This window comes from Arachis hypogaea, chromosome 4 (assembly GCF_003086295.3).
Source record: "Arachis hypogaea cultivar Tifrunner chromosome 4, arahy.Tifrunner.gnm2.J5K5, whole genome shotgun sequence".
NCBI classification, from domain to species: Eukaryota; Viridiplantae; Streptophyta; class Magnoliopsida; order Fabales; family Fabaceae; genus Arachis; species Arachis hypogaea.
Window position 1 is genome coordinate 81,683,646 of NC_092039.1, and position 12,217 is coordinate 81,695,862.

Sequence of the window (12,217 nt, forward strand, 5' to 3'; positions counted from 1 at the left end):
AAGTGATATCTTAGAACAAGAACAAGCGGAATTGAATAGAAGAACAATAGTAATTGCATTAATACTCGAGGTACAGCAGAGCTCCACACCTTAATCTATGGTGTGTAGAAACTCCACCGTTGAAAATACATAAGTAATAGTGTGATCATTGGCTTCGGCCCCAGAGAGGGAACCAGAAGAACCAAGATTAAAATACAATAGTAAAAGGTCCTACTTATAGAGAACTAGTAGCCTAAGGTTTACAAAGATGAGTAATTGACATAAAAATCCACTTCCGGGCCCACTTGGTGTGTGCTTGGGCTGAGCAATGAAGCATTTTCGTGTAGAGACTCTTCTTGGAGTTAAACGCCAGCTTTGGTGCCAGTTTGGGCGTTTAACTCCCATTCTTGTGCCAGTTCCGGCGTTTAACGCTGGAAATCTTGAGGGTGACTTTGAACGCCGGTTTGGGCCATCAAATCTTGGGCAAAGTATGGACTATCATATATTGCTGGAAAGCCCAAGATGTCTACTTTCCAACGCCGTTGAGAGCGCGCCAATTGGACTTCTGTAGCTCCAGAAAATCTACTTCGAGTGCAGGGAGGTCAGAATCCAACAGCATCTGCAGTCCTTTTTAGTCTCTGAATCAGATTTTTGCTCAGGTCCCTCAATTTCAGCCAGAAAATACCTGAAATCATAGAAAAACACACAAACTCATAGTAAAATCCAGAAAATTGAATTTTAACTAAAAACTAATAAAAATATACTAAAAACAATGCCAAAAAGCGTACAAATTATCCGCTCATCAGCACACCACCCATCCCTGCCCGCCCCACCTCCGCCGTCACTCGGCCTTCACCGCCGGCGACGAGTACTCGGCGGCACCACCTCCCTTTCTTTCTCCATTCACACTCTCCTGTCACTCTCCCCCTCTCACCGCCGCGAGCTCCCCTTCCCTCTGCCTCTACGCCACCGAGCACTGTCACTGCTCCACCGTGCCCGCCACCCTCCGCGGCGGCGCTCTGCCCAGTTCACTTTCTTACTCCCCTGCCCTACTTCCGTTTCCACTCTGCTCCAGGTTTCTGCTCCAACTCCTGTAAATTTTGATTTTTGTTAGCTACTGTTAGTTTTCTGTAGTTAGTTAGAGTTGAAATTTTGCATGTTTGGTCAGTTAGAAATAATTGCGGTTAGGTAGCTAGGACTGGATAGAGGATTCTAGGCCTGATAAGTGCTCCGTTTGTGCATATTTGCTGTTTGTTTACTTAGGTGTTGTATGCTAATTTTGGGTTGCTATTTTATGCAAATTGTGTTGCCTGCATGCTGTACCACTGCTGTTATACTTGATTGATGTTGTATTCTTGTTGCTTTTGCTACTTTGCTATCCGGGAACGTCCAATTTTAAGCCGGAATGCTGCCCAATTTTCAAGAAATCTATTTTCATTTTAGTCTCTATTGTAATCTGGGCAAATTTCTGTTTCCTTTTGACTTCCGGGATTTGCACCAATCATTGTGAACATGAACCAGAACTTCTCTTTTATTTGAGCCTAAATATCATCATACCACTAATCCACCTTTCTAACTTACTAATTTCTTTAACCATTTAACCTTCTTTAACCATTCTTTCAAAAGTATGATGATATTATCGCTTAATGAGTAAGAGTTGTTAACTTTAGTGAACATTGCATTCTTGATTTACTTGTTCACTTGTGCTTACTTGTTTACTAAATCTTTTCAAATTCAGTTCACATCATGATTGTTTATTAGTCATTTGATATTCTGAACATGCTTTCTTTGTTACATGCTAAGTGTTTCATTGCTTATATTCTGTCATATTTTTCAGGATGTCGGATAAAGGAAAAGCTATAGCCACTACCTCCAAGAAAAGAAAACACTCTACACCCTTTATTCCCTCTACTTACAAGAATTATGCTAAGAATCCATTAAATGATGAAGAAAAGGAAAATCAGTTGCTACCCTCTACCGATCCAACCAAGTTTCCCAATCTTTACTATGAGCTTCGCCTTTCCAAATATCGGACGATGAAGCTGAATACTGAGAAGAAATTGCTCCTACCTAATGATGTCAGACGAGCCATTACTAGTCGCATCCTAGAGTTGGGTATAGATTTTGTCGATAGAGATTTGGGAGATATCAACATTTCATGGGTTAAGGAATTCTATTGCAACTTCTTCCGTCCCACTTTGGATTCAGTTCAGGTGAGGGGTAGAGAGGTTATGATCACTGAGTCAGCCATAGAGGAGGCATTGCAGTGCCGACATCTCCCTGATGGCACCTGCGCTCACCAGCAGGCTGAGATAGCTATTCACAGCATGACCTTTGATTATGAGGCGCTTAGGCACGTGATTGGTTTACCGGATGCCACTTGGGTCATGGATGCGACCAACACTAAGCCTAAAGGGATGCTTTTTGCTCATCTGACTAGAGAGGCCAAGACTTGGCAGATGATCTTCGCTCACTACGTCTTGCCCACCACTCACTTTTTTGAGATCCCTATGGAGATGCTACTCTTGATTGGTTGTGTTATGGAGGGAAAGGAAGTTTATTTTCCCCGATTGATCCGACAGAGCATGTGGCGAGCTCATATTCGTGGCCTCCTTCCTTTTCCTGTCCTAATTACCAGCATGGCATCACTGGCGGATGTTCCTAGCCATGATGATGATGTGATACCACCGCCGCCAGAGGACGGTGCCAAGGAGGTCACTATACCTTGGGGCACTTGGGTGACTGAGAGACCTCTGTCTAGACGTTGCTCTAGGGCTAGAGCAGTGGTAGGGGCAGCCGGACCTTCATCCTCGACAGCAGCCCCATCCTCTTCTACAGCAGCAACCCCATCTTCTTCGATAGTCCCTTCTTCAGCACCTGAGCCCACATATATACTGGTTCAGCGTCTGTTTCGGTTTCTGGAGCGCGAAAAGCGCTACATCAGGCGCCGACTGGATCGGATGGATCAGGCACTCATCTCCCTGGGCGCTGAGTTACCCCCACTTCCAGACTCTTCAGCCTTTGATGAGCAGGAGGAGGACACCCATGAGGAGCCACTTCAGTAGGACGCACCCCCAGCGGCACCAGACACAAAGATTCAGCAGCCTCAGACAGAATCAGCACCTACCGTTGTACCTTCCCCTGATCCTCCGGTTTAGCATCGAGGACGATGCTCGATCTTAAGTGTGGGGAGGTCACCGGTAGCATCATTAGAGGACCGGTGAACATTTTGGCCATTTTCCTAGTTATCTTATTTTGCATACCTTTGTATATATTTGATGCACTTTGAGTTTATTTTGGATACTCTTACTATTTTGGTTCGTTTTGGATACCTTTACTGCTTATTTTGGATTTCTAGATGTTTTGGATGATAGATTCCATACTTTTAGTTGGATTTTTCTTTGGATTTTTCTTTATACATTTTTTCATATCTTCTTTTGTATATCTTTCTTTTTAGTTTGTGGTTGTGATTAGAAACCATGTTTGAAATTGCAAAAAAAAAAAAACTTAGTCACCCTTTTCGCATAAGAAATTGGTTTTAAATGAAAAAGAAAAGGGTAAACTAAGGAAAATTTTTGAATTTTTCAATCACAACAATGCTTAGTCAAATATTGAGATTTTCCAAGAAAACTTACTTATAGGGCACCAACCCAATTGGTTGAAGAAAAATATTTTGAGGTAACTTGCTTGAATTTCATATTGTGTGGATCATGTATTGAGCTAAGAACACAAGCTTGTGAGACTTGAGCCTATTGATGTGGTTACATCTTATAACCACTTATTGTCCATTCTTGTGTGCAATTGTTCTCTTTCTATGATTGTGATCCTTGATTTGCTTGATTCTATATGTCCATTTATTTCTTGTATTCATGCATTTGTATGATTGAGGCCATTATTTCATTAGCCTACATACCCAAATAGCCTACCTTTTACTCTCCATTGTTAGCCAATTTTGAGCCTACGGTTAACCAATTTATTCTCATTTTAGCTCATTACAAGCCCAAGGCGAAAAACCAATGAAAGTCCCTTGTTTGGATCTTTGATTAGCCTAGGCTAGTGAGAGTGTTTATTATTCAAAGTTGGTGAGGCTTGGGAATATTGGATGGGATAAAAAGGGTAGTACACTTCTATATTTAGGAATTGGGAATATATTCATGTATTGATTGAATGTATAAGACCTTATGCAATTGATGCCCTTGTAGAAAGTATAAAAAGAAAATAAAAAGAGAAGAGAAAAATGAAAAGAAAAGAAAAAAATAGAAAAAGAAAAAAAAGAGAGAAAAAGAAAAGTAATAAAAAAGGGACAAAATGCCCCAAAGTGAAGTTCAATAAAAGGGAATCAATGCATAAGTGTTATGAATCAAGGAGTAAGATGCATGAATATGTAAGGAAAAAAGTGAAGAATGGGTAGTTAGAGTACTTTGAATTTGTATAGGTCATTATATAGATTAGGTGGGAAAGTCTATGCTAATCCAAGATCTAAACTCTAGTCCACTTAACCATAAATGATCCTACCTTGACCCTAACCCCATTACAACCTAAATGAAAGACCTCATGATGAATGTATGCATGCATTTAATAGCTGTTGATTGTTAGGAGAAAATCAAATTTTGGAAAGTATGATTAGAAGAGAATTGAGTGAATCAACCTTTAAACACTGAGTGAATAGAGCGGATACACATCCGGTGAGGGTTCAAGAGTTCAATCACATGTGTTCGCTCATATTGTCTATATTCTTGCAAGCACGAATTTCTTTTGATAATTCAATACAATTGTGGTTTGGAATTGACTCCTATTGCCCTAGCTAATTGTGCTTATACATGTCTCTTGGGAATTGATATGTTTGGACTAAGCATTCCCACTTGCTTTAGATAATTGCATTTAGATAGGTTCATAGAGTTTAGTTGCATTTAATGAATGTCTTACCCCTTAGTTCCTTCTTATTTTAGCATGAGGACATGCTAAGGTTTAAGTGTGGGGAGGTTGATAAACCTCAATTTGACGGTTTATCTTGTATTGAATTTAGAGTATTTTGATGACCTTTTCTCGCATTTAACCTATGAATTAGCATGGTTTTGTAATCTCTCCCGTATTTGTGCTTAAGTGTAAAAACATGCTTTTTAAGCCTTATTTTGATGAATTCTAATTCCACTTTGATTCCATAAGATGCCTTGATGTGTTTGCTAGTAATTCCAGGTTTGAAATAGGCTAGGCATGGATCAAAGCGAGCAAGGAAGGAAGCATACAAGTGGAGAGAAGCATGAAAAGTCAAAGAAGTAAAATCAGCCAAGCACGCACGCGCGCACATTGCAGAATCGGCCAGAGGCGCGCACGCGTCGAAGTCGGCACATGACTTCATTAAAGCAACACGTGCCTGGCGATTTGGAAGGGTTTCTGAACCCATTTTGGCGCCAATTGCTGATAGAAAGGAATAAAAGGATCAAGGATTGAAGGGGAAGGGAATCTTGGAATCATTTTAGCATCATTAGGATTAGGATTAGTTAGTTTTAGAGAGAGAAGCTCTCACTTCTCTCTAGAATTAGGATTAGGTTTAGGTTAATCTCTCTTCTTAGATCTAGGTTTAATTCATGCTTTGATTTACTTTTCTTTTATCAATTCTTAATCTTCCCCTCTTCCTCTTTCTAGTTATGTGCTTTAATAATTGTAATTCTTCATTTTGTTTTGGATAGATTGTTAAAATTCTATTTTTTTGGTTGAAAGGGTTGAAGGAGATTTGAGTACTTTTTCATAAATGTCACTGCAAGCTATGATCTAATTTATCTATTTGAATTTTTCTTATTTTAGTTTATTTTGATTTTCAATTTTTTTGCACAAAATTAAATCTTTTACTTTTGAGTTATGCTTTAGTTCTACTAGTACTCTTTCTTGTATGATATCCTGGACTCAAATTAACCCCTTGTTTATCTTCTTTGTCTCCTTCTTTTGTTAGAAGGGTTGAAGGAGATTTTAATACTTCTCCACAAATTTCAATGTAAGCTATGATCTAATGTATGTATTTGAGTTTTTCTTAATGTATTTGATTTTGATTTCCGATTTCTTTTATGCATAAAATTAACTTTTTACTTTTGAGTTATGCTTTAGTTCCACTAGTACTCTTTCCTCTCCAATATATGAGTTCAAATGAATTCTCTTATCTATCCTCTTTCTCCCTTTTTTTTGGACGGGTTAGACTACCAGAATTACAAGAATTGATGAGGCAAATAAAATGAACTTGTATCTTTCTTTGATGAATTTATTCTCTTATATATAAAGTTGTTTCTTTTTGTATAATTAGCTAAAGGATTTAAATTATCTTTAAAGAATTAGGAAATCCAATTAGCACTCTATTCTTCGTCTGATTTACTTGGAAGAGAATTGAAATTTTTAAGAAAATTGAACATTATACTTTTTTAATTGGCATTGATGTTGTGAATCAAATGTTAGAATTTTTTTTGTTATCTTCGGTGTTGTCAGTGTGTTTAATTTTGAATTGTATAATGGCCTTGGAATGGATAGTGGCAGTAAAGCGAACTCAGACTTTTTGGGTCAATGGACCGATGGATGGAGTAGTGAGTCCGACGAGGAAGAGGTCTCTAAAGGGTTAGAGTCACCGTCATGAGTGGGCAAGGAGAGTGAGCCGGTAGAGAGAGTTGATGTATTTGGTGAAGGGGACAATGTTGGCAGAATTCCTTCATCGGAGTCACCAGGTGGTTGATGAGCGGATATTTTATATGCTTTTTGGCATCATTTTTATATAGTTTTTATTATATTTTTTAAGTTTTATTATGTTTTCATAGGTTTTAGTGCAAAATTCATATTTTTGGATTCTACTTTGCGTTTCTGTGTTTTCTGATGATTTCAGGTAAATTTTGGCTGAAATTGAGGAGCTTTGGAAAAAGTCTGATTCAGAGACAGAGAAAAAACTGCAGATGCTATCAGGATTTGACCTCCATGCACTGGAAGAAGCATTTCTAGAGCTACAGAGGTCCAAATGGCACTCTCAATGGCTATGGAAAGCTAACATCCAGGGCTTTCCAGAAATATATAATAGTCCATACTTTGCTTTGGAAATAGAGGCCCAAAACTAGCGTTCAATGCCAGTCACCAACCCTATTCCTGGCATTGGACGCCCAAAAGGGAGTCCCAAGCCAACGTTCAATGCCCCTAAGGGGTACTAGCTCGTGGAGACGCCCCAAGCTCAGCCCAAACACTCACCAAGTAGGTCCGGAAAGTGGATTTTCGCACCTCTAAGTTTAGTCTATCATATTTCTGTAATCCTTAGTCATTATATTAGTATATATAGGAGAAGATCACCCATGTTTAGGATCTTCTTCCTGAGCTCTTAGACACTCTACACATTTTTTATCACTTTTCTATGATCCATGACTCACTAACCTCCTAAGGTTAAGGCTAGGAGCTCTGTTGATTCTTATGAATTAATAATATCACTATTCTACTTCAATCTATGCTTGATTCTATTCTAAGATGTATTTTCGTTCTTCATCCTAACTAATTGGGAGTGTAACTTGACCGTCATCCCTATTCACTTGGTTTCTTGCGAGTCCTTGATGGGATAGTACTGAACCACAAGTTTGATTATACATCTCTTAGACGGCTAATCCACGGCTTCGTTGGAGACTTCTCGAGACATCAGTTCAGCCGAGGTGCGGCGCAATTAGAGCCTTTGTTGTATAGGCTACAATCCTTGGAGCAGCATTCTCTGATCCGGAAGATCTAACCTTATCCATGGCTCTTTGACTAGGATCACCAAGGGAATGGACTGCTAGAGCTTCACCCTCGTTCAGATTGGATGACCGTTGACCCGGCGTTTGATCTGAAGCAGAGGAGATTAATGACCGCTGACCCGGCGTTAATCATTTACAGCCTACCATGGAAAGAATCAATCAGAAGTTGGAGTAGATGGTGATAAAAGTTGATCCAGAAGGAAGAAACATCTCCAAAGCCTCAACCATTCTCATACCATTGATTTCACACCTATCTAGTAACATTTTATTCATTTATCTGTTTTATGCATTTTCTCGTGACAACTATATTTTCCATCTGCCTAACTAAGATCTGCAAGGTAACCATGGCTTGCTCAAACCAATAATCTCCATGGGATCGACCCTCACTCACCTGAGGTTTACTTGGACAACCCGGTATACTTGCCGGTCTATCTGTGCGAAACGTGCGGAGTCAGTTTCGTACACCAAGTTTTGGCGCCGTCGCGGGGGACTGTTCAAGTTTGACAAACTACCGGATTATCTTGTTGCTTAGATTAGGTAAATTTTACTTTTTTGTTTGAGTCTTTTGTTTTCTTTTTCAAAAGAAAATATATATATATATATATATATATATAATTTTTCAAAAATCTTTGCTTTTCCTTATTAATCTTTATCTTTTGTTTGAGTCTAGTGTCAGTTCTTAAGTTTGGTGTCCTTTGTATGTTCTTTATTTTCTTTGAATTTTCGAATTGTTCTTTAGTGTTCTTTATGGTATTCAAGTTGTTCTTGTTTCTTTTCTTGTTATGATCTTAACAATTTTAAGTTTGGTGTCTTTTGGTGTCTTTTGATGTTTTTCTTTTTAGTTTTCGAAACACTAGTGTCTTTGATCTAAAAAATTTTAAGTTTGGTGTCTTTTAGTTGTTTTTCTCTTTCTTCATTAATTCAAAAAATAAAAAAATATATTTTTTATCTTTATTAAAAAATTTTGAAAATCTTGCCTATTTGATTTTAAAAATTTTAAATTTGGTGTTTTCTTGTTAGTAAAGTTAAATTTTAAATTTCAAATCTTATCTTTTTCAAAACTTTTCAAATCTTATCATATCTTTCTTTTAATTTGATTCTTTTCTGTCTTATCTTTCTTTTAAATTTTAAAAATTCAAAACTTTTTCAAATCTTTATCTTATCTTGTTTCAATTTCAAAATTTAAAATAAAATCTTTTTCAAATTTTAAATTATAAAAATTAAAAATCAAATCTTTTCAAAATCTTATTTTATCTGGTTGACTCATTCTTTCAAATTTTAATTTAAAATCTTTTTAAATCTTTACTATCTTTTCAAATCTTTCCATATCTTTCTTTTCTATCTTATCTTTTCAAATCTTTCTCAAATCTTCATCTTATCTCTATCTTTTAAATTTTTAAACTTACTTATCTTATCTTCTTTTTAAATTTAAAACTTTCAAATTTTAAATCTCAACTTTCTTTTAAAATTGAATTTAAAAATCAAATCTTTTATTTTTAAATCTTGTTGGTTACCTAGTTACATGTTTTATTTTATTCTCTTTTTATTCTCCTTTTTCTTTCTTCTTTTTCAAAACCTCTTAACAACTTTCTCTCTCTCCTTTTTTGAAAATTCCATCTCTCTTTCCCTATCTATTTCGAAAATATCTCACCTTCTCTCTCTCTATTAATTTTTGAAAACTATCCTTATTAAAGAACATCTTCCTTTTTTTTCTTCTTGATCTATCTCTCTCTAACAAACGACTTCTATACTCTGACATAGATAATATTTTTCTTCTTCTCTTGTTGCATTCTTTTTTGTTGTTTATGAGCAGGAACAAGTATAAGGAACCTCTCTTTACTCCTGACCCTGAACCTAAGAGGACCCTAGGGAAGCGTTTGCAAGAAGCTAAAGCACAACATTTCGGAGGAAACCTCACAGAACTTTTCAAACAAGAAGCTGAAAATACAAACATGACAGCTATTCATACCCTGGGTCAAGCTGGCCAACCCGGGATGTTCTACAGACAAAGCGACCGACCTCTTCAGGTCAGGACGACCCGACCTCTTCTCAAAGAGCTCGATCAAGTCACAGAAAAGCCCAATAAAGAGCCCAAACAAAGGAACACGTCCCGAATCCAAGGGCAGCCCAAAGCCCGTAGAGATAAAGGCGGTTCCCTTGAAGATAAGAAGACCTCACTCAAAGATAAGATAAGATAAAGATAACTATCTTATCTCCAGAAAGGTCACTCCCCACCATTATAAATACGCTGGAGCACCCAGGTATAACTCATACTCTGATTCTACTCAATACCTGCTTAATACCCTTGCTAACTTAAGCATCGGAGTCCCTTGCAGGTACCCCCACTCTCCAGGGACGAAGGATCAGCACCATCACCAAGTCGGACACAATAGCCCGACCAGTACAGAAGATCTCGTCCGAGATCGACCTATAGTTTCAGGTAACTCTCGGAACATTGGCGCCGTTGCCGGGGAACCTGGAAGTCATCCCAGCACCATGGCAGACGACCATGACAACAACCACGACTCAAATCTAGAGGATAGAATGCCGCACAAAAACGCGAATACTACACCAAAAGATACTCCCCAAATCAACAAAAGAACTCCCCAAACAAGGGAGCCCTGGATGCGTTTCAAGATCGGTTAAAACAACTTGAGGAAGAAGCTCTACGCCAACGAGAGGCTGAGAAGGACCTGCAAAGAGAAATAAGGCGACGTCAAAAATTGGAGAACAAACTCCTAAACCCTGAAGCCGATGTCAAGACTAAAGCCGGCCGATCCACTCCCGAAGATAGCACCCGCAAGGAGCAAGATCCATTCACCAAGGAAATCATGAAGACAAGAATCCCAAAAGACTTTAAACTCCCAGACATGACCTTGTACGACGGCATTATGGACCCAAGCCATCATCTCAGCAACTTCAGGAGCAGAATGTATCTCACGGACGCCTTAGATGCAGTTCGTTGCAAAGCCTTTCCAACTACTTTAACAAAAACAGCAATTAGATGATTCGACAACCTCCCTCCTAGATCCATCTCGAGTTTCGATGACATGGCCAAGAAATTCCTGGCCAGACTCTCCATCCAAAAGGACAAAGCTAAACATGCGCCGAGCTTACTGGGAATCAGACAAGGAGAAAGGGAAACCCTGCGCAACTACATGGAGAGATTCAACAAGACATGCCTGGATAAACAAAACCTGCCAACAGAAGCCGCTATCATGGGCCTCATTAATGGCCTGCGAGAAGGGCCTTTTAGTCAATCTATATCAAAGAAGTACCCCACGTCTCTGAACGAGGTGCAAGAACGAGCGGAAAAGTACATCAACATGGAAGAAAACTCCCGATTAGGAGAGACCTCAAAGGCCGGGTTCACCTCTCGGGATAAAGACAAAGATTCCAGAAAGAAAGAAGATCACCATGGAGAGAAAATAAAAAATACCACAATTACACCACTCTTCGGGTGTCTCTTGTGGATGTCTACAGAGAGGTTTGCAACACAGAAAAAATACCACCAGCTCAACCACTCAAAGGCAAAAAAGGAGGAGGAAACCGGGCTAAATATTGTGAATACCATCAGATCCGCGGGTACTCCACCAATGACTGTTTTGACTTAAAAAACATCATAGAAAAGCTCGTATGAGAAGGAAAGCTAAAGACATCTCAAAGACGTATATCACGTCGCAGAAAAGGAGGAAGCACCCGACATCCCGGCGATCACTTTTACCAAGGAAGACGCATCCGGTGTCGCGTCAGGGCATGACGATCCCATGGTCATCACCATTATACTGGCTAATGCAAATCTTCACCACACGCTGATAAACCAAGGGAGCTCTGCCGATCTTATTCAAAACTACTTTCGACAAACTTGGCTTGGAAGAAAAAGAACTCAGAGCATATCCAGACAGCCTGTTCGGGCTAGGAGATATCCCAGTTCAACCGATGGGATACATCTCGCTCCACACAACTTTTGGAAAAGGAAGTCAGTCAAGAACACTCAAAATATATTACATCGTCATTGACGTAGGCTCAGCTTACAATGCCCTAATAGGTCGGGCAACGTTAAATCAGCTCAGCGCAGTAGTCTCGACTCCGCATCTATGCATGAAGTTCCCAACTGCAGGTGGAATAGCCGCAGTAAAGGCAGATCAGAAGATGGCGCGCCGCTGTTACAACGAAAGTCTAAACCTCAAAGGTAGAGGAGAAGAATTCTACACAATCGAGCTCGGTGGAGTTCGGCGGCGGGCGGAGCTCCGCCCACTACCTGAAGGAGAATTAGAGAAAATCCAGATCGGGAACACCCCGGACCAAACAACCAATATCGGCACACTCCTAAAAGGGGACATAAAAGAATCACTCATACAGTTCCTACGCGACAACACCGACCTCTTTGCGTGGAAGGCTGTAGACATGCCAGGCATAGATCCCAAACTAATGCGTCACAAGCTAGCAGTCTACCCAAGATCTCGGCTGGTACAATAAAGGCGCAGAAAGCT

General features: G+C 39.3%; 1 protein-coding gene across 1 annotated transcript in view; it reads left to right on the plus strand.

The window, feature by feature from the left end:
- LOC140184144 (uncharacterized) overlaps positions 1-3,044 on the plus strand; it is a 43,865-nt gene extending 40,821 nt beyond the window's left edge. The window contains exon 4 of the mRNA XM_072234437.1: positions 1,930-3,044. Coding sequence (XP_072090538.1) covers positions 1,930-3,044 — 1,115 coding nt within the window. The remainder of the gene's footprint in view (positions 1-1,929) is intronic.
- Positions 3,045-12,217: the final 9,173 nt, after the last annotated feature.